At 66.9% G+C, this 27105-nt stretch overlaps 3 protein-coding genes across 3 annotated transcripts in view; 2 read left to right on the top strand and 1 right to left on the bottom strand.

Moving 5' to 3' along the window:
- SHANK3 (SH3 and multiple ankyrin repeat domains 3) overlaps positions 1-14496 on the bottom strand; it is a 589500-nt gene extending 575004 nt beyond the window's left edge. Inside the window, exons 1-2 of the mRNA XM_090041443.1 lie at positions 14161-14496; positions 164-205 (exon numbers count right to left, since the gene is read on the bottom strand). The gene's annotated coding sequence lies outside the window, so the exon portion shown is untranslated. The remainder of the gene's footprint in view (positions 1-163; positions 206-14160) is intronic.
- A 1170-nt stretch (positions 14497-15666) lies between these two features.
- ARSA (arylsulfatase A) lies at positions 15667-18547 on the top strand. The gene is made up of 8 exons (XM_090041442.1): positions 15667-16038; positions 16132-16372; positions 16459-16677; positions 16765-16934; positions 17195-17319; positions 17621-17748; positions 17826-17928; positions 18016-18547. The coding sequence occupies exons 1-8, from the start codon at positions 15812-15814 to the stop codon at positions 18321-18323; spliced, it is 1521 nt and encodes a 506-aa protein (XP_089897568.1). The 5' UTR covers positions 15667-15811; the 3' UTR covers positions 18324-18547.
- Positions 18548-20721: 2174 nt separating this feature from the next.
- On the top strand, positions 20722-26344 carry LOC149865382 (acrosin-like). The gene is made up of 5 exons (XM_090041001.1): positions 20722-21870; positions 22146-22411; positions 23036-23181; positions 24332-24927; positions 26257-26344. Exons 1-5 carry the CDS (start codon positions 21578-21580, stop codon positions 26342-26344), a joined length of 1389 nt encoding a protein of 462 aa, XP_089897127.1. The 5' UTR covers positions 20722-21577.
- The last annotated feature ends 761 nt before the right edge of the window (positions 26345-27105 follow it).

Below are 27105 nucleotides of genomic sequence, written 5' to 3'. Positions count from 1 at the left end.
CATCCTGACCCCGATCCTGACCCCTCCTAGCCCTGGTGCCAGGACCTGGCCAGTCCAGAGCAATGCAGTCACAGGCACGGCGGCCCCCGGTGCAGTGTGGTGCCCCCGTTGCTCGCCCAGGTCCCCCAGGGCCTATCATACCTGCCCAGGGGATGGGACCTACCTGAAGCAGCTGTCACGGGCACAGGGATCCCTCCTCAACCACCTGTGAAGCAGAACACAGGGTCAGACACGTGTCCCACCGATGCTGCCCCCTGCTCCCATCCCCGCGCTCCGTGACTGGCCCGATGTGCATATCCCCCCCCCAGCTCCTGCACCCAGCAACAGGCAGGTCTCAAGGGCCCATGCAGCCTCGCACCCACTCCATAACATCAGTGGGTCCCAGCAGGGCCAGGCGTGCCATCACTGTGGTGCAGGGGGTTCGGGTTCGGGTGCACGTGTGCACAGCCCGATGGGCCTGGCACTGCAGGGGCTGGGGCTCCCCCCTACTCCCACCTGCTGCTCTGCCCTCCATCCCCGTTGGGCAGCTACCCCAACCCCTGCATCACCCGTGCCCAGTTCCCATGGGGTCCCAGAGCTGTGGGGTCGGCAGGAAGCTGCGGGGTCACATCTAGCCTGAGGCAGGATTGGCCCCATCCAAACCAGGCCAAGCAAACCTTGTGTCCAACCTTGGAGCCACACAACAGTTGCCCTTGACACAGCCCCAGGCATTGCCCTCGCCCCCACCCCCAGGAAAGCAGGGGGGCTGTGGCCGCCAACGTCCCGCTGCTGCCAGTAGGTCATGAACGCTGCAGAGACCCCAGGCCAGGCTGTGTCCCCGCTGCAGAGGAAGGGGACACCCCCCAGTTCAACCAGTCTGAGCAGGGGAGAAATCCCTTCCTGCCCCAGTGCAGCGTGGGGCTGAGCCTGAGCATGGGGGCAAGACCCTCCAGCCAGGACCCTGCGGGGTTGGTGTCAGCAGCAGCTTTGGCCCGGCCCGGCCCCATCCCCATCCCCAACCTGGGCTGAAGCAGCACCAGCACCTGGGGGGGAGGGTTAAACCCCCCAACACATGAGGCAGAAACACATGTGGGGGCCAGGGAGGGCAGGAGACACCCAAGCACCATGGGCCGGGCCAGGGGAGGCGTCTGAGCCCTGGCAGAGCTGGGAAATGAGGGGCAGGAGGGGGGTCCCGGCAGCACTGAGAGGGGCAACACGAGGTGGCACAGGGGTTTCTGATGCTGCCCACATCCCCACAGGGTCTGGGGCAGCTGGGAGATGCTGCCAGGGCGGGGAGGGGAGCAGGCTGGAGCTGTGGTGCTCGGTAACACTGTTCCAGCCCACCAGCACGTGCAGCCAAGGGCAAGGCAGGTCCCAGGCACAACATGGGCTGACTCCCCTTAGCCTCCAGTCCATGGCAGCTCCAATGTTTTTATCATGACAATTTGCAACCTTGCACAAGGCAACTGCAGCCCCGTGCTCCCACGCGGGCCTGGGAGGGGGCCAGCTTATGCCAGCCTGTCCCTAGCCCCTTCCCCTGCAGCATCGGGCATGGGCAGCACCGGCAGCCCCAGGACTGGCCCACAAGAGCTGTGATGGTTCCCCACAGGTGGGGAAGCCAATGCAAAACCTCCTCTAGGCTGGGCCGACCTCCTGCACGTGGGCTGGACGTGGAACAGGGGATGGGGCAGGGCAGAGACCATGCCGGGTGGCAGGGGCAGCGCTGGACCACGCGTCCGTGGTCTCCCCCGCCCGGGTGGTGACCAGGGAGAGAAATGCACCGTCCACTGCATCGGCGTCTCTGCAGCAGCATTAAGGTGCATGCAGCCCTGTAAGCCAGCCCAGCGGGGGCACAGATGAACACGCAAACAGAGCAGGGAGACGGGACGCACCGGTGGGGAATAAATTCTGTAGAAGATGCATGATGTGTTTAACGGCAGCACACGCTTCCCCTTCCACCCCGCTGCCCTCCCCGGAGACGGCCACAGCCTGGCCAGCGCCAGGAGATGGGTGCATGCCCAGCTCCGTGCACAGGCCTTCCCATCCTCCTCGCCTCTGCTGGTGCCTGGCTTCACTCTGCCCATCAGGTGCTGGGACATGCAGGGAAGAGGCCCAGCCGTGTCTCAGCGCCGGGCTCTGTGCCCCGGGGCCGGAGGTAGCAGAGGGGACGTGGCCAGGTCTCCGTGCAGGACCTGCCCCGGGCTCCTGGTGGCGCAGAGAGAGAAGGTGGGAAAAGTCCTCCCTGGGGCGGCTAAGCCCCCAGCCAATGCCCCAGGCTGCAGTGCCCTGAGCCTCCCGCTCCCTGCCGCCTGGGTCACACCAGCATCTCAAAATGCGCTGCAACATCCTCCACCCTGCATCCAGCACCACTATCCCAGAATGCACTGCAGCAGCCTTCACCCTGCACTCTCCACCACTGCCTAGAATCCATTGCAGTGGCATCCACCTCACATCCAGCGTCACAATCCCAGAATGCACTGCAGCAGCCTCCAGCCTCAGGAGGCCTTATCCCAGAATGCACTGCAGCATCCCATGCTTGTGCTACCAGCGGGGGGCAGCAGATGGGCTCCGGATGCCCCCGGCCAGCCGCCCTCCCTGGCCTGCTCAGCCCACACCCCAGAGCTGGACCCTCTGCGTGCGGAGAAGCCAACAGGCAGTGGAGACCCACAGCAGATCCCAGGGCCGCCCACGCCCAGCAGCTGCCAGCCCCAGCACGCAATGCCCTCCTGCCTGGCGCTCCCATTGCACACTGGGAAAAGCATCCCCCTACCCACACCCCAGTACCAGGGGGCTGCACCCACACTGGGCACCACAGGCCACGGCCCCCCCGCTGCGGAGCCCGGTGAGTCACGCAGCAACAGTGGCTCTCTGGGTGGGCCGTACAGGCTGCTGCTCTTCCTGCCATTCTTCCCGCTCCCCGGAGGCGCCTATAAAAAGCACGAGGGCCCGTCCGGGAAGTTCAGGCCACTCCTTGCAGCCGCCAAAAATAGCAGTAAGAGCCCCCAGCCTGGCAACACTGGCAGCGCAACCGGGACCGAACGGTGTTGGCGGGGGGCGCACGCAGGCCCCAAGGCCAGAGCTCCCGACTCGGTTACCCCAGGGCCAGCGGGGCCAGCCCAGCCCCAGAGTCGCGGGGGATCCCCGCCCCGTGGCTCTGCTCAGGGAAGAGCTGGAGAGGCAGCGCCAGGACACCCGGGTCCCTGGAACGTCACAGTCCCAGAAACAGGGACAGTGGGAGCCGGAGCCCGCGTGGCTGCAACCACGACCAGGCAGCCTGTGGTAGTGCTGTCTCCTGGCCCAGCCCGGGCTTTGTGCAAATCAGGAGGGCCGAGCACCGAGGAGGGCGAGCCAGCTTCAATGTTTAATGCCAGAGTTAGCCTGCTTCTCAGATTGCACTGCTCCCTGCCCCCGTGGTAAATGCTTCCGCCAACCCCGACCCCAGGGCGGCCCATGCAGCTGCCCCGGCGCTGGCCCGTCGGGTCCAGGGAGCACAGACCCGGCCCCACGCCGGGGACAGCGGGCGGATCCAGGCTCTCGCGGAGGCTCCATCGCCACTGCGGCCTGCGCGTGCCGTGACGGCCCCGCGCTACACGGCACTGAGGAACACACCGCCTCATAGCAAGCCCAGAATGCCCTGCAGCAGACTGCCTCCAGGGCGGGCCCTCCTTTCCCAGAGTGCACTGCACCAGCTGCCACCCATGGCTGGGACCACAATCGATCCCAGAATGCACTACAACATCCCCCGCTCACACCCCAGAGGTGCCATGGTCCCAGAATGCACTGCAGCGGTCTCCACCCCACCCAGCAGGCCTTATCCCAGAATACACAACCGCACCCTCCACCACCAGGAGGCGTGGACCCAGAATGCACTGCAGCAGCCTCTCCCATCCCAAAAAGGACTTATCCCAGAATGCTTTGCAGCAGCTGCCGCATTCTGCTCCGTCTCCCCCCCGGCTGGGCCCACGATCCCAGAATGCACTGCAACATCCTCGCCCACATCAAGTGCCACGGTCCCAGAACACACTGCAGCTGTCTCCACCCCACCAAGCAGGACTTAACCCAGAATGCATTGCAGCAGCCTCCACCCTTGCCAAGTCAGCCTTATCCCACAATGCTTTGCAGTAGCTTCCTCCAGAAGGCCTTATCCCAGCATGCACTGCAGCAGCCACGTTTGTCCTACTGGTTCGTGGCAGCAGATGGGCTCCGCGAGACCACTGTGCCCTGTGCACGGTTCCCAAAGGGCCCCTCCAAGCGAGCACGACCCACCCCCTCCCAGCGCCAGCCTGGCGCAGCACCTCCGCGCGGCACCCGCCCAGGGTGCGAGCAGCTCGGAGCACGGCAGCGCGGCACCCCTGGGCAGCCTGGTCCCCACAAGCCCTGCCCAACTTTCCCTTGGACCTCCCCGACCCCGACCAGGTTGGCTCGGGGGTCATTCGTGTCGGCTGGTGGCAGCTTTGGGGGCCGTCTGGCCTGGTTGGGGATCACAGATGCTACAGGGAGGAGTATGCATCCAGGGCCCGTCCTCACTGGCTCTGCCCGCACCTCTCTCCCCTACAGCCCCCAGCCCTCACTGGGACATCGCAGCCCATGAGCGACCTTCCTGTGTGAACGTGACCCAGCAAAATGGCCAGCCCTACCACGCCCTGTGGCAGCGGGTCACGGGGCGGACCCTCTCTGCCCCGGGCATGTTGCCTCATTCATAAGCACATCAGAGCTGCCCTGAACTGGGTCACACCCAGTCTCTAGTGTCACGGGGCAGAGAACGGAGGCTGGATGGGAGATGACGGGGTCTGAGCAGGGTTTTCCCCCGGTCCTCTCCCCCTTGCAGCCTTTAAGGTCCAGGCCGGTCTGATGCAGAAGCCGTGCCCCTCACTCCCTTCTCCAGAGCTCCCCGTGCCCCTTTCCTCCAAGCCTGTGTCCAAGCCCTGGGTGGATCTGGCTGAGCTCTCCGCTCCCACCGCAGCTGGTGGCCACGAGCCCCCACTCCCCGTGATGCCACTTGGGAGGATAAGAGTGGCCTGGTGTTCGTGTGCAACTTACTACTTCCTCGTTCCATGCTGGGCAGTAATAAATCACCAGGGACTTTCTCTTCCCCATTTCACTGTGTTGTGAACCCTTCTCCTGCCCGTCCCGGGTCTCTGACCTGCCCAGGCCTGGCCTCGTGAGTCTCTCCTCACCCTAGGGAAGCGCCTCCGCAGCGCTCCTCATCTCTGCACCTGCCCCTGTTCTCGCAGCAACTGCTGGAGGTGCGGTGACCTCTCCCACCCCCTCCCCACAACCGGAGGTCCCAGAGGGGGTCCCAGCTGGCTCTCGGACCTGTGGGCTGCAGCGGGCCCCAGGATGCAGGTGCCAGAGGCTGCTCTGATCCCTCACCCCAGCGAGGGCCTAGTGTGGGGCCGAGCCGTGGGGAGCTCAGGGGGCTCTGCCAGGCGCCGGGAGTCCCATCATGCCTGTGCCCCAGAACCACGCACAGGTGTGCACACGCAGCCACCCAGCACGACCACATCTGCCCCACCCAGGGCTGCCCAAGTCTTTATATATGGAAGCGCCTCCCCTTTTCCCCAGCATGCCTTGCTGCAGACCGGACTGCAGCCTGGGCCCCGCGTGTCTCATAATTTCATAGTTTCTAGGGTCGGAAAGGACCTGAGCAGGTCATCGAGTCCGACCGCCCGCCATGGCAGGAAGGAGTACTGGGCTCAAACGACCCCAGCCAGGTAGGCGTCAAGCCTCTTCTTAAAGCCCCCCAGGGTAGGAGCCAGCACCACTTCCCTTGGAAGTTGGCTCCAGACCCTAGCCGCCCTGACCGTGAAGTCGTTCTTATGGCTGTCTAATCTACACCTCCTCTCCAACAACTTGTGGCCGTTATTCCTTGTTATGTGACCGGGGAGGGCTGGGGGGGCGGTGCTAGGGGAAACAAGGTCTCTCCCAAACCATGCCCCTACTCTCCACCATGCACACTCACACATGTCCTGCCATACCACACCCCAATTCACCACCACACACACTCATACATGTCCTGCCAGATCCTGCGGCTGCCAAACTTAACCCTGAGACCACCTCTGCCCCTTACCACGGACAGGCTTGCTAACCCAGCAGCCCCACAGCCAGGGGCTCCCCCCCACTGCTCCCAGGGGTAGGCTCAGGCCCTGGGCTTATATACCACAAGCCCCACCCCCTCCTGGTCAGGTGACTCGGTAATTGGCCCCCTACCACCTCTGCAGGATGCTTCTCCCTCCCTCTCTTGTCTTAGAGTGACAGACATACCATGTGAGGTGTCATACATGTACACTCACACATGTCCTGCTGGACCACGCCCCTGTTCATTACCACTCGCATTGACACATGTCCTACTGAACCATGCCCCTATTTACCACCATTCACACTCACACGTGTCCTGCTGGACTACACCCCTATTCCTCACCATGCACACTCATATGTGTCTGGCTGGACTGTGCTCCTGTTCCCCACCATGTATGCTCGTGTGTCCTGCTGGACCATGCCTTTGTTCATTACCATGCACACTCACATGTGTCCTGCCGGACCACGCCCCTTATTCACCACCATATAGACCTCACACACTCATGCATGTCCTGCCCCTATTCACCACCATGCACACTCACAAGTGTCCTGCTGAACCACACCCCTGTTCACCACCACGCACACTCACAAATGTCCTGTCGAAGCCACAACCCTGCGTACCAACACATGCAATCTCATGAGCCCCCGCTCACCAGCACACACTCCCATACATCCCCCAAGCTGACACAGCTGCTACGCGCTGACACACATACGCCCAGGTGTGCCTGTAGTATGAACAGGGCTGGGCTTCACCAGTATGCACACACAGCCCTGTGCAAACACAACCCCAATTTGCTGATGTACACACCCATAAGTGTGTCCCTATAGGGAAGCACAGCCCTTCACCAGCACACACATGTGGGTCCCTATTCACACACGGGGCTATTCCCTGATGCCCACACCTTGGCACACGTGCATCTGAGCACAGAGTCGACACATGCACTCCCACACATGTCCCAATGCATACACGGGGCTATTCCCTGATGCATACACACTCCAGCACACGCATTCCCCCATGTGTCCCTGTAGGCACGCAAGGCTATTCCTCCACACCCACACCCAGGCATACCCCCAGCTGGGCACATGTGCCCCAGCACACGCAGTCCCTCCTATGTCCCCGTGCACACGTTGGGATATTCGCTCATGCCCACACCCCTGCACACTTGCAGCCGGGCACATGCACCCCACACATGTCCCTGTGCACATATGGGGCTATTCTTCCATGGCCACACCATGGCACACCCACAGCCAGGCACACACACCCCAGCACATGCATTCCCCACACGTGTCCCTGTGCACATATACACATTCCCTCATGCCCACACTCTGGCACACTTGCAGTTAGGCACATGTGCACCCACACATGCCCCTGTGCATACGTGGGGTATTCTCTCACACCCACGCCCTGGCACACCCACTGCTGGGCACAATCACTCCCACGCGTCCTTGTGGGCTATTCGGTCATGCTCTGCCCCGGCACATCTGCAGCTGGACACATGCCCTCCCACACGTGGGTCCATGCACGCACAGACCTATTCTCTCATGTCTGCGCCCTCCCACGCGTGTCCCTGTGCCTGCCTGGGGTACTCGCCCACACCCGCAGCTGGGCACATGCACGCCCACACGGGGCTCTTCCCTCACGCCCACGCCCGGGCGCCCACCACACCAGCCTGGCCACGCCGGCAGCCGGCGAGCGCCACGGCACGGCTCCTACCTGCAGAGCGGAGCCCGGCGAAGGCACCGGGCTAGGATGGCAGGGCCCGAGTAACCATAGCAGCGCCGGGAGGCGGCCGCGCGGGGTGGGGGCGGAGGGGATTTCTGGAGAGGAACGAGCGGAACAAGAAAGATGAATTTCTCTGGCGAACTCAGCCCCCCGTGTTAGTTTAAGGTGTTGTCATGGCAACCCCGAGGATGTGCGACAGGGAGCGGGAGCGCGCGGGAGGGAAAGTTCAAAGCCAGATGCCTCCCTCGGCGCTGAGCCCGGGCTGGCCCGGCCGGCCTCGCGCCCTGGCACCGGGCGGCAGGAGGAGGGCGCCCGGGCTCAGGGCTGCGGAGCGGGCAAGAGCGCTCCGGTCCTCCGTTACCCGCGCTGGGCTTCTGCCGGCACCAGGCCTCGGGGGTCTGTGGGCACCGGCTGCGAACGCCCATCGCCAGTGCCCTGGGCTCCCCGGGGAGCTCTGCCTGCGCGGCCCTGCACCCCAGCCGCTCGTGTCACCCTCCGGGCACCCGCAGACTGGCTGCTGGCCAGCACTGTGCAGCACGCGCCCCGGTCCCAGAGAAAGCCCCACGGGAGCCCCCCGTGCAGGGGAAGCCATAGCTGCCCCCGGGCCCACAGACGGGCGCCGGGGCACACTGCGCCCCTCCGGCTCTGCCAGCCACGGGACTCAACACGTTCTCAGCCCCCTTGTCCCATCTGTTGCTTCCCCTCGCTTCCCGCAGCCCCGCGTGCCACGCGGCGCCCGAGCCCTGGGGCGAAAGCCAGGCCTCTGCCACCTTGCTTCCCCGCAGCGTCCGAGCTCGCACCCACCCACTGAAGAGCAGCGCAGGGGTTGCAGCCTCGACGGCGGCTCCGGCAGCTGCTCCTGGTCGCTAGAGAGCCAGAGCCGAGAGGAAGCCAGCTGCTGGCTCAGCCCCTTTCCTGCCAGGAAGACACCCCCGGCCTGGCCCCCCCAGCTCGGCCTGTGCGACACCCCCTCCTCCCCCATGCAGACCGGCCAGGCAGCGCTGGCCTCCCCTGCCCGGCACCTGCAGGCGGCCAGGGAACCCCTGCCCAGGGCACAGGGTGCGTGCATGTGTGTACATGTGTGTGCATTTGAACATACAAGGGTCACATATGTCTATGTGCTTGTGAGCATGCACAGGTTGTGTGTGCGCATTGGGTCACACGTGTGTGCCTGTGCTTGTGAGTATACAAGGGTTGTGCAGATATGTGTGTAAGCACAGATGTCATGTGGGTGAGCACACAAGGGTTGTGTGCGTGGGGGTATTTTGGAGCATACAAGGTTTGTGCATGTCTTTGTACGTGTGCATGCATGTGTGCACACACGAGGGCCATGTGCATGTGTTTGTAAGGACGAGTGTTGCATGTGGGTGAGCACACAAGTGTTGTGCTTGCATGTGTGTGTGTTTGAGCATGAAAGGATTGTTTGTATGTACGTGTGTGCGTGTGTCTGAGCACACAAGGGCCGTGTGTGTGTTTATAAGCACACGAGTGTTGTATGTGTGAGATCACACACACGTTGCATGCATTTGTGTTTGTGGGCATGGACAAGTCATGCATGTGCCCACATGGGTCAGGGAGGTGGTTTGCAAGGGTGCATGTGTGTGCTAGGGGGATCCGTGTGCGCTGGTGTTGGAAGGGCACAGATGGCAACCACCAAAAGTGTGCATGGCCATGCATAAAGGATGATACGTGGGGGCACGTGCAAGCGTGTGATGCAGGGCTGCCCTGCGTGTTGTGCCATGTGTCACTTGCATTTGCATGGAAGGGAGCAGGTATGCACACGCAGGCCTAGGGAGATGCCTGCGCGCGTGCAGGCATGCGCGCTGCTTGGGGGCTTTGTGAACGTGGCCGCGAGGCAGGATGTCCCTTCCACGTCCTATCAGCAGCACCAGGAAGCACCTTGCCGGGGCCGGGATTGGAACTTCCTCCCTGGCGTGGCCCAGAGGAAACCCCCTTCCTGCCCCCGCCCCATTGGGCAGCTCCATGCCAGGCCCAGGCCACGGCACCGAGACCAGGCTCCAGCCCCCACCCCTTGTGCAGGGGTGCCCACGTGTCCCCCAGCCTGCATGTCCTGAGCTCGGGCCAGGAGATGCCAGGACATGGCACTCCCCGAACCAGCCCGGCCCCATACGTGCACATCCTGGCAGCCCCCCTGCGTCCCCTAGGCACTCCCAGCCCCACGGGGCAGCTCTCCTGGGCCAGTCAGCAGGACACAGCTCTAGGCCTAGGGGTCACGGGACTGGCTTAAAAATCATGGAGCCCATTGAAGAGGTACTTTCCCGGGCCCTGGGGCCAGGATTCCTGCCCAGGCAGAAGGCTGGAAACCCACAAGGTTGTACAAATCATGGGCTGGGCTGGCAGGGAGCTGCGGGGTCGCCTCCAGTCTGAGGCACGATCAGCCCCATCCAAACCCGTGTCAGACCTCGGAGCTGCACAACACAGTCACCCCAACACAGCCCCAGGAAAACTCGCGGCAAGGATGGAGCTGGGCCAAGGGGAAACCCGCAGGGTGCTGACGGCACAGCCAGCTGCAGGAGGGATCGGGGCTGCCCCGGGAGCGAACAATGGGACAGGATGGAGGGGGCCGGCAGGAGGGAGCCTGGGCTGGGAGCAGCCAGAAGCCCTCACCGGAGATCCAGGCGTGGAGGCGAGGCCGAGGCCCCCCTTGAAGGGCCAGCAGCGAGGCCGCATGGCTGGAGCGACCTGTACACGGAGCTGGGAGCACTGAGATGAAACCCAGTGTGGCGGGGCACGGGCAGGGAGAAACGCAGAGACCGGCGTGGACGCAGGCCGTGGCGGGTCAGGACGATGGGGCGGGCCCATCCGAGCACCGGTGAAGGGCAGGGGGCTTGGGGCCTCTCAGCTCAGGGCATGGCAGGCTCCCGGTGAGCTCAGCGCCAGCCCCGACTCTGCCCATGGCTGACACCAGGGACGCAGCACCTGACGTACTGCATCTGGTAGCTCCCACGGTGACCAGCCACGTGCAAAATGGGCCAAGGGTGGTGTGTGCATTGTGCATTAGTGTGTGACCCGCTGGGGGGCACACGTGCACCTTAGCATGTACACGCCTGCGCGGGTGCAGAAGCCTTCCTCACACGAAGGGGCTCCAGGACCTGGTGCCCGTGGATGCCGGGAGGAGTCAGAGCAACTTCCCTTTGGCCTGTTCGGGAAGTCGCAACCCAGGGGCAGGTCTGCATCCATGTGCCCACACATATGTGCGCACATGCACAGACACAACCCTGTGCACAGGTGTGTGCCTCTAAAAGCAACACCTCTGCACAGCACCTCCTTGTGCGCCAGCCCCACGGTGCCTGTGGGTTGTGGGGGAAAAGGCTAGGCTGGGAAGGAGCCGTAGCGGCTCAAAGCAAGCTGGAAACCCCTGTGGGAACGCGGGCAGTGGCCTGGGAAGCAGCACAGCCCCGAAGCACTGCAACAGGCCCCATCCTGCCTGGCACACAGCACACCAGCACCCATCTCCCCACACTCAGTTACCCCCTGCCCACCATGCACTGGCAGCCAGGCAGAGGTGCAGAGCCAGCCCCTGCCCCTGGCATTGCTGCCCCTTTAAGTGCCTTGGCCCAGGTGCGGCTCCCAGGCTCCTTCGCCTCCCGGCTGCCGAGAGCATCCGCGTGTGAATGCCTAAACCCCGTGCCAGGCACTGGGCAGGGCGCCAGACCCTGGCCGCAGCCCCATGCCAGGTGGGCACCACCGCCGAGCCCAGCTGCCAGTGCGCCCGGCTGCACCAGGGGAGCCGCTGGATCCATGCCCATCCTCAGGACGGCTCGTTAGTCCCCCAAGAGTCAGAATCCCAAAGCTGTGGGGCAGGCAGGGAGCTGCAGGGTCACATCCAGTTCGAGGCAGGATCAGGCCCGTCCAAACCAGCCCAGACAAACCCCATGTGCAACCCTGGAGCTGCACAACACAGTCACCCCTGACACAGCCCCGGGCATCGCCCCCGTCCCTGTCCCTGTCCCAGGGATGCAGGGGGGCTGCACCAACGTCCTGCTGCTGCCAGGGGGAAAGGGGGTCATGGGTGCTGCAGAGATCCCAGGCCAGGCCGTGCCCCCGCTGCAGAGGAATGCAAAATCCCCCAGTGCGCACCAGTCTGAGCAGGGGGGAAATCCCTTCCTGCCCCAGTGCAGCGTGGGGCTGAACCTGAGCTCAGGGGCAAGACCCTCCAGCCAGGACCCCGCAGGGTCGGTGCCGGCAGGAGCACTGGCCCAGCCCAGCCCCAGCCCCAGCCTGGGCTGCAGCAGCACCAGCGCCAGGGTGAAGCAGCATCCCCTCCATGCAGCACCGGGCAGGAGCCAGGGTCCTCTGTGCACACCCCAGCACCCGTGAAGGCAGGACCTTCCCAGGTCAGGAGCCTGGGCCCCAGATCCAGAGCCCGGGTTTGGTGCGGACGCCGAGCGGGATCACCCCAGACACCGGCAGCCCCAAAGCCCCCGTGCAGGGAAAACCAGGTGCCCGGTGCAAGCATGGGCATGGCCTGGCACGGCAGGACTGAGGATGGATGGATGGTGGCTACACTGAGGGCTGCTATGCCCCCGCAGTCTTGGTGGCCCCGGGGCCCCGCTGCGGACAGACAAAGCCCCCCCAAGGGGCGTGTGGCCCACCTGGGGGGCACATGCCTCGTCACCCTGGCAACAGCCTCTGGCTCCCTGCAAATCTGCAGCACTGCCAGCTCCCTGCTCCGTGCGCTGACAGCCCCGGTCTCGCCGGCTCCGGTGAGAGGCTCGAGGCTGAGCGGGTGACGCATGGCACATGGGGAGGTGGGGGCGGCGCGGCCACGCGTGTGCATTCACCTCTGCAAGCGTGGGCCGAGCATGCAGCTGTGTGCAGCAGGATAGTGCATGCATGTGGGGATGTGTGCATGAGTGAGGGCATGCACACATGTTTGCCAGTGTGCAGCATGACAGAAGGGGCGTGCACACATGCAGGAGGGTGGGAATCCCTGCAGCATATGCAGGCGTGTGCATGGGGTGGGCATAGGCAGCCCAGAAGGCAAGGGGACCCTGGGACTGGCTAGGGGTGGGCCAGGCCATGCTGCCCCTCCCTGGGGACCTGGGCTCCTCTGCCCAGGTCTTGCTGGGGGGGAGAGGGAGGGCCTCGCTCTGTCCCCTGCTTTTAATTACAGCTCTCTGTGCTAATGAACTGGTAGCTCCTCCAGGGAGGTGCTCCCCTTAATTAAGCCTTTAATTTGATGATGTTACTGATTCGCCCAGGGAGGCTGGCTGCAGCCCAAGCCCTAGACACGCACCCGTCCCTGCCCTGCCACGTGCACCCGGGAGCTGCCAGGCACGTGGGGCCCTCAGTTCAAGGGCAGCCCCCACACGGCCCTGGCTGCATGGGCTGGGCCCACCCGGGAACAAGAAGGACCAAACCAGACCCTCTCCCCGTGCCCGTCCTGAAGCCACGATGCCCCGGGGATGCTTGGGGGCGTCTCTGCCTCCCCCATCCTCACCACCCCGTGGGCACAGGGGGAGAACTTGGCCTTGCCGCCAGGACGGGCAGCACCAGGGTCTGTGCAAGGCCTGGCAACAGGACTCAGGCCTCTGACAGCGTGAGCAGGCCTGACCCGTGCTGGGGGGCAGGCAGCACCCTTACCCCCCACCCCTGCCAGTGCTAACGAGCTAAGTTCAGGATTAGAAGCTGTGTGATTACATATGCAGATGGGCAGCAGCCGGTGCCAGCCCTAATGATGGCTGGGCTGGGATCCATCAGGCCCTCCCCCACGCCACGACCTCCCACGGGAGCCACCAGCCCCACTCCGCGTGGCCAGACATTTGCCACAACCAGGACGCCGGCAGCAGGGGTGGCCAGGGCCGAAGCCCCCTGCTCCCAGCAGCACCGCCTGCCCGACGCCTGCATCCACCCACGACCTCTGCCCGGGGCAGCGCCGCCAACGGACAGGCAGCGCCTGTGCACGGCACGTGAGACACGCAGGACACGCAAGCCCACACAAGCTGCGCGGGACCCTGCAAGCCTGGACCTTGGTGGCCGCGGCCCCCCTGTATCCCGGGGGCGCGGACAATGCCTCGGGCTGTGTTGGGGCGATGGTGTAGGGTGGCTCTGAGGTCGCACACAGGGCTGATCCTGCCTCAGGTGGGGGTGGACTCTGCAGCTCCCTGCCCGCCCTGTGGCTCGGGGACCCCGCAAGACGGACAACACAGTGCTGGGCACGGCCCGGCCCCTTCTCCCTGCCCTGCGACCGGCTCTTTGGGCGTGAACAAGCGCTGGACCCGGGGGCAGGGGGTGCCAGGCCTGGGCGGGACGCCAGGGACCTTGGTCGGGGTCTCCCCGACTCCATGCTCCTCCGCAGAGCGGAGTGGGGGCAGCCATGGCGCTTGGGGCAGGTGTGGGGGCAAAAAGGGACCTACCTCTCCAGGGCAGCCAGGCAGGGAGCGGTCCTCAAGCGCTGGAGCCGTGCAGCGCAAGGTCCTGGAGCCGCAGGGCGATGCCCGGGGCGGGGGGGAGCCCAGGGCTGGCTGCCGGCTGCTGGCCACGTCTGCCCAGGGCCGCGCGGGGCAGGAAGCCGGGGGCGGAGAAGAAAGGAGCCACTGAGCTCGGCCCTGGCAGCAGGACTGTGGGCCGCAGGCAGCCCAGCGCCCCCCACCCCGCGCTGCCGCTGCCCCCGGTGCCCCCCACGTGCCAGCTCCGGAGCTGCGGGGCTGGGGCTGCGCGTGAGGGGTGGGGGGCACTGGGGGCAGTCGGGTGTAGGGGGCACTGAGGGAGCAGGGGCTGCGGGTGGGGCGGGGGCACTGGGGGCAGTCGGGAGTAGGGGGCACTGAGGGAGCAGGGGCTGCGGGTGGGGGCGGGGGCACGGGGGGCAGTCGGGAGTGCGGGCACTGAGGGAGCAGGGGCTGCGGGTGGGGGCGGGGGCACGGGGGGCAGTCGGGAGTGCGGGCACTGAGGGAGCAGGGGCTGCGGGTGGGGGCGGGGGCACGGGGGGCAGTCGGGAGTGCGGGCACTGAGGGAGCAGGGGCTGCGGGTGGGGCGGGGGCACGGGGGGCAGTCGGGAGTAGGGGGCACTGAGGGAGCAGAGGCTGCGGGTGGGGGCGGGGGCACTGGGGGAGCAGGGGCTGCGGGTGGGGGCGGGGGCACTGGGGGCAGTCGGGTGTAGGGGGCACTGAGGGAGCAGGGGCTGCGGGTGGGGGCGGGGGCACGGGGGGCAGTCGGGAGTAGGGGGCACTGAGGGAGCAGAGGCTGCGGGTGGGGGCGGGGGCACTGGGGGAGCAGGGGCTGCGGGTGGGGGCGGGGGCACTGGGGGCAGTCGGGTGTAGGGGGCACTGAGGGAGCAGGGGCTGCGGGTGGGGGCGGGGGCACGGGGGGCAGTCGGGAGTGCGGGCACTGAGGGAGCAGAGGCTGCGGGTGGGGGCGGGGGCACTGGGGGCAGTCGGGAGTAGGGGGCACTGAGGGAGCAGGGGCTGCGGGTGGGGGCGGGGGCACTGAGGGAGCAGGGGCTGCGGGTGGCGGCGGGGGCACTGGGGGAGCAGGCGCTGCGGGTGGGGGCGGGGGCACGGGGGGCAGTCGGGAGTGCGGGCACTGAGGGAGCAGGGGCTGCGGGTCGGGAGTGCGGGCACTGGGGAGACGGGGGGCAGGCGCTACTGGGGGGGCAGTCAGGAACGGGGGGCACTAGGGAGGAGGGGCTGCGGCAGGGGGGGCCGGGCCCCAGCTCGCGGGGCCCTGGGGAAACTGAGGCACCGGCGAGGGTCGCGGAGCTGCGGGACCGGCCCGCTGTGGCACCTACAGGCCCGCCCGGCCCCGCTTCGGCCGACTCCCGTGACACTCTTGGCACGCCCCCCGACCGCCTGCACGTGCGGATGGGGGCAGGGCGCTGCCGCCGCCGCTGTCAAGCCCCCGCCGTGCGGACTACAGCTCCCGGCATGCCTCGCGGCCACGTGACTACCGCTGTGCCGCGCCGCGGCCGGAGCGGGCCGGGGATCGGGATCGGGCTCCGGGCCGGCGCCGGGGGGTCGCAGCCGGGATCGGGCCCTCGCTGGCCGCGGTGCCCCGCGTGTGCCGGCGGGGATGGAGCTCCTGGCCCCGATCCTGGCCCTGACCCTGTGGCCGGGGCCGGGCCGGGCCGTGGCGGCGCCGCCCAACTTCGTGCTGGTGCTGGCCGACGACCTGGGCTACGGGGACCTGGGCGGCAGCGGCCACCCCAGCTCGGACACGCCGCACCTGGACGGGCTGGCGGCCGCCGGGCTCCGCTTCACCGACTTCTACGCCAGCGCGCCCGTGTGCAGCCCGTCGCGGTGAGCCCCCGGGGGCGTCGCCCCGGCCCGGCCCCGGCCCCGGCCCGGCCCCCCGCGCGGCCTGCGCCCCTGTACCGCGCTCCTCTCGCGCAGGGCCGCGCTGCTGACCGGCCGGTACCAGACGCGCTCCGGCGTCTACCCCGGCGTCTTCTACCCGGGCTCGCGGGGCGGGCTGCCGCTGGCCGAGGTCACGCTCGCCGAGCTGCTGAAGGCGCAGGGCTATGCCACGGCCATGGTGGGCAAGTGGCACCTGGGCCTGGGGGCCAACGGCTCCTTCCTGCCCACGCACCAGGGCTTCGACCACTTCCTGGGGGTGCCCTACTCCCACGACCAGGTGAGGCAGGGCTGCTGGGCGAGGGACCGTCCGGGCGCGGGTGGCGGGGGCTGGCCGCGGGGCTTTCCCTCCTCCTGTCCCCGCAGGGCCCCTGCCAGAACCTTACCTGCTTCCCGCCCCACACCGAGTGCTTCGGGGCCTGCGACCAGGGCGTGGTGCCTGTCCCGCTGCTCCTCAACCGCAGCATCGTGCAGCAGCCCATCGCCTTCCCCGAGCTGGAGCCGCACTACTCCAAGTTCGCCCAGAACTTCATCGCTGACTGCGCCCGCCGCGGCCGCCCCTTCCTGCTCTACTACGCCTCCCATGTGAGCGCCAGGGCTGGGGTGGTGCTGGGCTTGGCAGGCCCGGGCCTGACCCGGTCCATGGCAGCTCTGACGCTCTTCTCCCCCCAGCACACCCACTACCCCCAGTTCGCGAGCCAGGGCTACGCAGGCCGGTCACGGCGGGGGCCCTTCGGAGACGCCCTCCTGGAGCTGGACAGGGCAGTGGGGAGCCTGCTGCAGGCGCTGCAGGACCACGGCCTGGACGGCCACACGCTCATCTTCTTCACCTCCGACAATGGGTGAGCTCGGCCCCCTGCACCCGACGCCGGGCCCTCCTGCGGGACTGGGGCTGGGGCCGAGTGCCGAGCCTCGTCCTCGTGGGTCCGAGTGCACAGCCCCGCGCCCCACTTGGCTGGTGGGTGGGATGCTCTTGGGGCCGTTTCGGGATGGTGGAGGGTGCTGGCCCGCCCCATACCCGCCTGCTGGGACGCCCTGGGGGGGCTGGCCGGGGCCAGGACTGGCGGGTCTGCACTAACCCTAACCCTAACCCTGCCCGCAGCCCCGAGACGATGCGCATGGCACGCGGGGGCAGCTCTGGCCTCCTGAAGTGCGGGAAGGGCACGACGTATGAGGGTGGCATGCGTGAGCCCGCCGTGGCCTATTGGCCGGGCCGCATCTTGCCGGGTGAGTCCTGCAGCCCGGGTGCCTGTCGTGGGTGCGCACAGGCCTGGGGGGGCCCATTCCCTCGGTGATGGAGGGGCTAAACCCCAGCTGCAGAGGAAGACGAAACTCCCCAGTGCACACCAGTCTGGTGGGCGGGAAATCCCTTCCTGCCCCAGTGCAGCGTGGGGTTGAGCCTGGGCAGAGGGTTGCTCGGCTGTCCTGGGCCTGTGGGGAGAGGGAAGGGGTTCGGGGTTGGGTGGCTGGACCCGGGTGCGAGGAGGAGGGTGCATAACAGTTCCTGAGCCCATCTCCTTGCTCCCAGGCGTGACCCACGAGCTGGCCAGCACCCTGGACATCTTGCCCACCATGGCTGCCCTGGCCGGGGCGCCACTCCCCAACGTTGAGCTGGACGGCTATGACCTGACCCCGGTGCTCTTCAGACAAGGACCGGTGAGACCGGGGCCGGGGCCAGAGCCTGCCCATGCGGCCTGTTGACCCCCATGACGCCGGTTCTGATCTCCCCGCAGAGCCCCCGGAAGACGATGTTTTACTACCCGTCAGCCCCCAGCAAGCTGCTGGGCGTCTTCGCCGTCAGGCAGGGGAGGTACAAGGCCCATTTCTTCACCCAAGGTAATAGCCCCAATCCCCGTATCCAGCCCTGGCCCCGATCCCAGTCCCGGCCTGGGGGGAGCTGAGTGCTGTTTGGGTCCCTCCCAGGTGCCTTCCACAGCGACACGACCCCTGACGTGGCCTGCCACGGGCTGACACCGCTGAAGGCCCACGAGCCCCCGCTGCTCTTCGACCTGGAGTCGGACCCAGCGGAGAACTACGACCTGCTGCACAGCAGCGTGGCCCCGAGCCCCGTGGTGCTGCAGGCACTGACAGAGATCCAGATGCAGAAGAGGCTGTTCGACCAGCGCATGGTGTTTGGGGACAGCCAAACGAGGAAGGGCCACGACCCCGCCCTGGAGCCCTGCTGCGTCCCTGCCTGCACCCCCAAGCCCTCCTGCTGCCGCTGCCCCTAGCCTGGCTGTCGCCGCGGCCCCGCTGTCATCCCTGCTGCAACCTGCGGCTGCCAGCACAGCCTGACTAACCCCCCAGGGCTTTGCGGCCCCTTGGGGCTCCTGGCCGAGCTCCTGGTGGTGCTGGCTAGTTGCCGAGCTGTGAGCCACGGGGCTCCCAGCGCCGGAGGACCCACAGTGCTCATGTTTATTACTAATGCTGGACGTCCGTCCGCCCTTCGTGGGGAGGTCTCTGTCTGCCTCTGTCTGCTGCAAGCCATGCCCAAAGAGCACAGGGCCTGCCCCGAGCCCAGCCCCAGACCCTGCGGGCGGGGATGGTGAGGCCAGGAGCGGGTGGGAGTAGCTCCATGCGCATCCATGCATGAAGCCAGGGTCCCAGCCCACAGGTGCTGAGGCCTGGGGCTGGGTGGCCACGTACCCCATAGTGCCAGACAGCCGCAGGTGGTTGGAGTAGGCTCCCGGGTGAGGGGAGGAGGTCTGGGCCAGACCCCATGGTGCTGGGCTGAGTGCTGGGGGTCTGGGTGGCTGGGCAGGGGGCTCAGGTCAGTCGTGGAGCCCCCTTGCAGCCCCTGGCCCTTGGGCTCTGAGCTGCGGGCATGGGAAAGATGCAGCGAGACAGAGAGAGCCGAGCAGTGCACTGAGGGCTGAAGGGAAAGGCTGGAGCCCCCTGGACGGTGGCTGTGGAGGAGAGGTCTGGGGGGATAGCAGGGCTGGAGGGGCCGTGCTGAGCTAGTCAGCAGAGGAGAGGGGGAGAGACGTGTCTGGGTGCAGGGGACGGGACAGCGAAGGCTCCCATTGCTTTCAGGGAGGCTGTGGTTGGAGGTGAGGAAGGACATGGAGCAAGGCCGTGGGACCTCCTGAGCAGCCAGGATGTGACCCTGGGGCGTGCCTGCTCTCTCCTTGGAGCTCAGAGCTGCTGCCTGGGGGAATGGAGACGGGGTCCCCGCAGGCCACCTCTCCCCAGCTCACAGGGTCTGATGCTGGCACTGCAGGGCTGGGCACTTGGGTGCCGTGAGATGGTGAGAGACCCATTAAGCTCTCCCTGCCGAGGTTTGGGCCATTGCTATGTCCCTTTTTCTGCAAAACAAGCTGGAAATGCAGCTTCCAGATCTGTCCCAGGACTCCAGGAGCTGGGGCTTTGGCCGCTGCAAGCATGGGAGTAGAGGAGAGCTGGTCCTGAGCCCTGCAAGCAGGAGAGGGGGCACAAGGGGAGACCCCCTCATCTTCCAGATGTGCCAAGGGAAAGTGGCCCTGTCCCAGAGTTGCAGGGAGCTGTTGGGACAAAGCCAGAGCAGGTTCAGGGCTCCCCAGTGCCTGCACTAACCACTGGGCCATAGCACCACCCACCCTTGGCTCATTGCCTTCGTGCTCCTGGCCCTAGGACCCTGCAAAGATGGGAACAGGCTGTGGCCGTGCCCAGCGGGGCGATGGCAGGGGTCTGTGCCTGCAGGAAAGCAGGCTCCGCGGAGGGCCGGGGCCTCTCCTCGTGGGGTGTCAGCCACCCCATGCAACAGCCACGGCTGGAGGTTGCAAGTGAGTGCAGCTCCGCCGAGCTGCCTGCCCAGGCACGGCACCGGGGCTGGAACTGCGTGCAGACCAGCTGGAAATACAGCCAGCGGTAGGGCCAGGCCCTGACGACCCCTGTGTCTAGTACAACTACAGTCGCCCCAACACGACCCCAGGCATCACCCCGCCCGTCCTGGGGATACAGGGGGGCCGCAGACACCAACATCCTGCTGCTTCCGGGGGGTCACGAGGGCTGCGGAGACCCAGGCCGTGCCCCCGCTGCAGGGGAAGGCAAACCCCACCCAGTGCTACCAGTCTGAGCAGGGGGGAGATCCCTTCCTGCCCCAGTGCAGCGTGGGGCTGAGCCTGAGCGCAGGGGCAAGACCCTCCAGCGAGGACCCTGCGGGGTTGGAGCAGCAGGAGCCTCCATCCATGGCTGCCTGATGCCAGGGCACGAGCCCTTCCCGCGGAGTAGGAACCAGGGGCTGACGGGGCTTTGCTATAGCAGAGAGCGGTGGAGAGGGCCCGTGGCTGGAGCTTGACAAATACAGCGGGATTTATCATGAGGCACGGACAAGACACTCCCTGGGACGCTGGCAACGCCCAGCATAGGAGGTTTAGTGGCACCAGGCCATAGGTTAACGGTTAGTTGACATAACTAAGGCCCTGCAACAGCAGCCGGCTTCGCTGAGCCCTGGAGGGCCTGATACATCCTCAGCATGCCAAAACGGTGCTTCAAAGACGCATATTGTACACGTTGAGAGTAAAAAGTTAAAACTGGGTCTTACCGGAAGCACTGGTGGAAACTAGTTGCAGCGTCAAACTTCTGGGTGCGCTGGAGCTGGGCAGAGCGAGGGAGGGAGAGAGATGGGGGGCGGGGTAGGAGGGACCAAGGAGCGTGTGGCCAGGGGCGGATCCAGGCTTTCGACAAGGGGGTGCAGAGGCTGAGGTGCGTCTGCAACAGCGGAAAGGCCGGCTGCACCAGCAGCAAATGAAGACAGTTACAGAGGGAGGGGGGTTAACGCCTGTGGAGTGAAGTGATTAGCAGGAATCGGGGTGCCAATGAGCCGTGAAGTCCAGGGCCCCGCTCAGCGCTGCCTGACGAGAAACACGGCTGTCTCGGCCAGGCTGGCAGCGTTGGACTCGGGAGCAGCAGGAAGCCTGGGTGCAAGTGCCCCAGTGCTGCCCCCAGCCCAGGAGAAGGGCAGGGGCTGGTGGCCATCGTGGCTGGGGGCTGAAAGTGGCTTCGGCCCCTGTGGTGGCAGTGGCCATTTTGAATAGGGGAGCTGTGACGGTTGGCTTTGCATGGCCAATGAGAAGCCCCCGACATGGTGGGCCACCCGCCAGTCCACAGTGTGGGGGCCCACCCCCCCATTCCATCCTCACAGGCTCATCACGTGGTCGCCTAGCAACCCCATGGGAATGTGGTGACATCACAACAGTCCATGGCCCGTCCCCGGTGCTGGGGGGCCCCGGCCTGGCTGCCCCTGGGGCTGCTGCCCCTGCTGCTCCGGGGCACAGGGGGCCCCGACCCACAGAGTGAGTGGCCAGTGGCCGGATGGGGACGTGGGCACGGCCCCCGCGGGAGCAGAGCCCGGGGCAGGGCCGTTCCCTGGCTCCCCCTTGCCCTTGGTCCTGCAGGCGCGGGGGCTGTGGTCAGGAGTGAGGGGCACTAGTGGGGCTGGGGGAGCCTGGGGAGGGGGCTGTGGCTCAGGGACGAAGGGCCTGGTAGAGCCGGCTCGCAGAAGTCCATGGGGAGGGACACCCTGGCTGCATCCCTGGGCCCACTGGGTCCGGGGGCTTGCTCTGTCTCAGTGCATCTCACCCGCCTGCTGTCGCTTGCAGCCTGCGGGCTCCGGCCCCTGGCGTCGGACTACGCAGGCATGCGGATCGTGGGGGGTGCGGACGCCCTGCCGGGGGCCTGGCCCTGGCTCGTCAGCATCCAGATCCCCGCGCGGGAGGGCACCCGGCACTCGTGCGGCGGGTCCCTCGTCAGCCCCCGCTGGGTGCTCACGGCCGCGCACTGCTTCAAAGCCAAAGGGAGGTGAGAGGGGCCAGGGCTAGAGATGGGGCTGGCGGGGAAGCCCCTGGCACCCAGGCTGGGGATGAGGCTGGGCCGGGCCAATGCTGCTGCCACCAAACCCACAAGGTCCTGGCTGGAGGGTCTTGCCCCCGCGCTCAGGCTCAGCCCCACGCTGCACTGGGGCAGGAAGGGATTTCCCCCTACTCAGACTGGTGCACAGCGGGGGCACGGCCTGGGCACGACGGGCGCGGGGCTGGCACAGTCTACGGCACTGATGCTCTCCCACGCGTGCGCAGGGTGCTGCCGCAGTGGCGGATCGTAGCGGGCGTGACGGAGCTGTCGCACCTGACGGACCTGGCGCAGACGCGGGGGGTGCAGCGGGCGGTGCTGCACCCCGCCTACGACCCGCGCCGTGAGGCCAATGACATCGCGCTCATCCGGCTCGACCGCCCCGTGGCCTTCAACGACCTGGCGCAGCCGGCCTGCCTGCCCAGCGCCCACATGGCTGTTGCCACCTTCGCCCCCTGCTACGTCAGCGGCTGGGGTGTCACCGATGAGAAGAGTGAGGCCCTGGGGGGAAGGGGGCTCCTTCTTACCCCGTGGGGCCAGCTGCGCCCTCATCCCAGGGGCAGGAGATGCACTGTGCACACATGTGCATGCATGTGCACACACCAGTGCACATGTGATGCTGGCACGTGGCCTGAGCCCTTACCGGTACAGCTGTGCACGGAGGGCACCAGGGACACGGGGCCAAGACCAGTGCCCACAGGGGACTGGAGCCGCGGCCTCAAGCTGCGGCTGGGGAATCGCTGCTGGAGATGATGGGAGTTGAGCCCAAAGCCGGCGCCCAGCAGCACGGGGCAACACTTGCACGGGCAGGTTGGCCCAACACCAGCTGCCTGGTTTAGTGCAGGCTGCTCACATGATCCTTAGCTGGGGGCGAGGGGCTGTGTGGGGAGCTGGCTGCTGAGGGCTTGCAGGGCTTGGGGAGTGGGCTGGCAGGGGCTCGAAAGTCTGGGGGGTGGTGCTGGGGATCCCCAGGTCCCCCCTCTGCCTCCTAAACAACGCCGAAGGTCTCCAGGAGCCGGGTCAGGGCTGCAGCTCCCAGCGCCTCGGTGGCCCAGGGCAGCCCTGGGGCGGGGGCCGCACTGACATCCCCCCCCCCCCCCCCCCCCCCCCCCCACAGGCCAGAAGCCCTCGGACATCCTGCAGGAGGCCCAGGTGCACCTCATCGACCCGGAGACCTGCAACAGCAGCCGCTGGTACAACGGGGCCATCACCGCGACCCAGCTGTGCGCGGGGCACGAGGAGGGCGGCATCGACAGCTGCCAGGTGCGTGGTGCTGGCTCGGCCCCGTGGCCTCCCCGGGGCTGCTGCTGAGCTCTGGCGGCCGCGCTGGATTGCCTCGGCTTCCCTGCCACGACCCGGCAGAGGCCGAAGCAGCAGGGCGGGGGCAGCGCAGAGCACCACGGGTGCAGCTGGCACGGGGGAGTGGGCGTGGGGGGAGACGGTGTCTTTAACCACGAGCCCCGGACCAGCGTCGGTAGCATCAGGCCGATGCCCTGGATGGAGCTGGCAGCGGGGCCACGGCTGGTTCCCCCCGAACACTCCCGGCCCTGGCAAGCGCGGCTGGAGCCGGGGTCGCTCCGGATCAGGGTGCAGAGGAAGCTGCTTTGCTTTGCTTGCGCTGCCGGCATGAAGGATGGCCCCGAGCCAGTGGCTCTGTCGCCTTTCTGCAAGAAGGGAGCCAGCGAGGACGCCGTCAGCCACGGGGGAGGCCTGGACTTCCTCATATGGCAGCTGCTCGCAGATCCAGCCCGAGCAGGAGAGACATTGTAGGACGAGCCCCGGCTGTAACCCAGCGGGGAACAGAGACGAGGAGCAGCGGAGAGCCCCAGCCATGGAGCCGGGCTTGGCCAGGGGTCTCCGGGCACGCTGCAGTGAGCTCCTCGACCGGGCGCATGAAGCGGGAGCAGAGATGGGGCCGCGACGACGGCTTGAAGGCCAGACACAGGCTGGGCCTCATTCCTGAGCACGGGCGACGGTGCTGTCCCCGGGGTTTGAGGCCAAATGGACACCGGGAACGAGGGCCCACATGTGCTGCTCCCGAAACAGAAGCCAGGCGCTAAGAGCTGAACCTGGGCCCCGAGTTGGGGCCCCGAGAGCTGGATGGGGGCTGGACGGGGTGCAGGGCCAGAGCCGGAGGCTCGAGGAGATGGGAACGGGGCGGCCGAGGCCGGTCGTGCCAGGCTGGAAGGAGGCAGCCGGCAGATCCCTCCCCGCCCCCGGACCGGTGTCACCCGTGTCTTTGGGCACCGGTGGGCACGTGCCATGGATGTGGCTGGGAGCTGGGGGGCAGGAAAGGCCTGGACCGGCTTCCCCGAGGGAGAGGCAGAGGCCAGGGCCTGGGTCCCAGAGCAGAAGCCCACAAGCAACCCCCGGGGCACGGCCCCGGCGTCAGTAACGTGCCCGCTCCCCGCAGGGCGACAGCGGGGGACCCCTCATGTGCCGCGACGCGCTGACGGACCGCTACTACGTGGTGGGCGTCACCAGCTGGGGCCGGGGCTGCGCGCGGGAGCGCCAGCCGGGCATCTACACCTCCACCCAGCGCTTCCTCCAGTGGATCCTGGAGCAGACCGGGGCGCTGGAGGTGGACGACGAGGACCAGCCGGCTCCCCACCCACTTCCCGCTGCCCCGGCCAAGACCCCCGTCCTCCCCCCCGCCGCGACGGCCGCCCCACACGGCCCCAAGCCGCCCTTCGTGTTCCTGGAGCCAGTCTACGTCCCCCCGGAGCCTGCTGACACGCCGGGGCCACCGCACACGCCCCCAGAGCTGCCACACGTGTCCCTGCACCCTGCTGTCACCTCAAAAAGTCCGCACATGCCCCCAAACCCACCTTGCGTAACTCTAAAGCTGCCCTGCGTGCTCCTCGTGCTACCCTGCATGCCCTCGCAGCCGCCACACGCGCCCTCGGCACAGCCCACGCAGTCCCCCTACGTCCTCCCGTGGCCCGTGGCCCCGCCCGGCCCGGACTCAGGCCCCCCAAGCAGCCACTCCCACAAGCGGTCCCCGCGCTGGTGGGCCAGAAGAGCGGCTCCCCGCTGGCCCTGGCTCCAGCCCCGGCTCACGGCCCCCAGCCCTGCTCAGGTCCCGATGGCCTGAGCTGCCCGAGATGACCTGGTCCCGGCAGCCTGAGATGCTCAGGGTACGGGTTTGTGGGGCAGGAGGGGGCCGGGCCGGCTCTGCCCAGCACATTACAGGTGTTGAGCCCCCGTCGGCGTGCCCGTCCTGTCTGTGGGGCCCAGAGCAGGGAGCAGCCAAGCCCCCCAGGCTCTCCGAGGCTGCGGGGTCTGCAGCCCACGCGCAGCGCTCCAGGGGCACCGTGAGCTCTGGGCTGTGGGGCATGGCCTCTGCCTCACACCTGCCCCGGCCTTTGGTGCAAGGGAGAGAGCAGCAGGGAAAACCCTGCTCAGACCCCGTCACACTCCCGTCCAGCCGCCGCGCTCTGCCCCATGCAACACTGAAGACCGGGCACAACGGACCCAGTCCCGGGCAGCTCTGATGCCCCGCGCTGGCCCAGAGGCGTTGCTCCCTGACCATGGGGCTGATGCTGCCCCACAGTCCAGAGGACTGCAGAGGTTGGGGGCCCAGCTCTGCCCCCAGCTCCCCAGACGGCTGCAGCCTGGGGCAACAGCCCCAAGAGGGAGGGTGTCGGGCATGTCTGGGCAGACCCAAATCCTAGCAGGGCTCAGCTCTGACGCGAGTATGGTCCAGGCACGTGGGGGCTGGGTGGAGGCGTGATGCGAAGGGCTTGCACAGCGCTACCTCGGCTGCATGTCCTGGACCGGGGGCGATGCCCTGGGAGGAGAGCGGAGCCCCCTCCCTGCATTGCTGCAGCAGACCAGGCAGCGCTGAGCCCAGATGCACCCACAGGGGAGCAGCGAGGAGGTGCCATGGGGCTGCATCCAGCGCTGGTGGTGGCAGAGGGAGGCTGGCGGGTGGGGCAGGCCGCAGGGACTTCGGTGCATACAGACACTTGCTGTCCCAGGAGAAGCTCTCCTGGGAGTGCCCTAGCACAGGGTTGCTACCCAATTATGTGTCCTGGAGCTGCTGTTTTGACCCTGAGAGAGGCAGCCCGAACATCTGCGCTCTCATGGCTTGTGCCGGAGAGCAGCAATTCTCCTAGCAGCTGGAGGCTTGCGCGAGACCTGGCACGGGCCCTATGGGGGGACACTTGGGCAGCCAGGAGGTAGCAGGGCCCAGTGGCTCGAGCAGGGCACATGCAGACTAGAGACAGGGGGAGGGAAAGGGTATGACCCCACTGGGCTGGGCACCGCCAGACCTTCACAGATGTAAGCAGAGCCCCAGGAGTCAGGGACGCTGCAGCCGTGTTCGGCTCTCTGCAGCAGACCAGTCGCTCCAGGGTTTCCCATCTTCCGGACGCACGTGAAGCACGGCCAGCATCCGAGAGGGTTTGGAGTCGACAGTGACTGAGACCCACTGGCTGCGGTGCAGGAGCATTGCCCTACCTGCCCCGGGAGTGCATGGGAGATGAACAGCAACGCGGCCCCGCGGCTGGCACCCTCCGTCCAAGCTCAGTCCAGAGCCACTGGTGAAGTCAAACTCGCGGCACAAAGCAGGGCCAGGCCGAGGCTACGACAGGCCTTTCTCTTGCAGCAAAGCAAGATATGGACCAAAGGCTGGAAGTTGCAGCTAAACAGAATTGGGCTGGATCTCAGTGCACACTTTGCTGTTGCGGCAGGGAGGCTGCGGGAGAGATGTGGGGAGCGGGGGACTCCCCAGCACTGGAGGCATCCAGGGTGGACGAGCACTGGGCAGGGAGAATCTGATGCCCGTGCTCTGCTGGGCGATGTCCCAGGCTGCTGGGCTGTGCTGGTTCCCCCCCCTGTTTCTGCTCCATGTGTTGGGGGTTTAAACCTCCCTCAGAGATGCTGGGTGCTGCTGCAGCCCCGGCTGGGGATGAGGCTGGGCTGGGCCAATGCTTCTGCTGGCACCAACCCCACAGGGTCCTCCCTGGAGGGTCTTGCCCCTGCGCTCAGGCTCAGCCCCACGCTGCGCTGGGGCAGGAAGGGATTTCCCCCCTGCTCAGACTGGGTGCACTGGGGGTTTTTTGCCTTCCTCTGCAGCGGGGGCACGGCCTGGCCTGGGCTCTCTGCAGCACCCGTGACCCCCTGGCAGCAGCAGGATGTTGGCGGCCGCGGCCCCCCTGTATCCCGGGGGCAAGGTGGGGATGA

The sequence above is a fragment of the Crocodylus siamensis genome, chromosome 4 (genome assembly GCF_052110815.1).
Source record: "Crocodylus siamensis isolate JL-2025a chromosome 4, ASM5211081v1, whole genome shotgun sequence".
Taxonomy (NCBI): Eukaryota; Metazoa; Chordata; order Crocodylia; family Crocodylidae; genus Crocodylus; species Crocodylus siamensis.
This window is presented reverse-complemented; position numbering and strand designations above follow the sequence as displayed.

What these genes read in the sequence shown, in the direction of transcription:
- LOC149865382 (XM_090041001.1), top strand. Translation starts at nt 21,578, where the DNA reads ATGGGGAGGGACACCCTGGCTGCATCCCTGGGCCCACTGGGTCCGGGG. An exon ending in GGGTGTCACCGATGAGAAGA is followed by an intron (nt 22,412 to 23,035) that starts GTGAGGCCCTGG and finishes CCCCCCCCACAG; the next exon opens with GCCAGAAGCCCTCGGACATC. An exon ending in GCGGCATCGACAGCTGCCAG is followed by an intron (nt 23,182 to 24,331) that starts GTGCGTGGTGCT and finishes CGCTCCCCGCAG; the next exon opens with GGCGACAGCGGGGGACCCCT.
- ARSA (XM_090041442.1), top strand. Translation starts at nt 15,812, where the DNA reads ATGGAGCTCCTGGCCCCGATCCTGGCCCTGACCCTGTGGCCGGGGCCG. An exon ending in TTCTTCACCTCCGACAATGG is followed by an intron (nt 16,935 to 17,194) that starts GTGAGCTCGGCC and finishes CCCTGCCCGCAG; the next exon opens with CCCCGAGACGATGCGCATGG. An exon ending in TGCTCTTCAGACAAGGACCG is followed by an intron (nt 17,749 to 17,825) that starts GTGAGACCGGGG and finishes ATCTCCCCGCAG; the next exon opens with AGCCCCCGGAAGACGATGTT.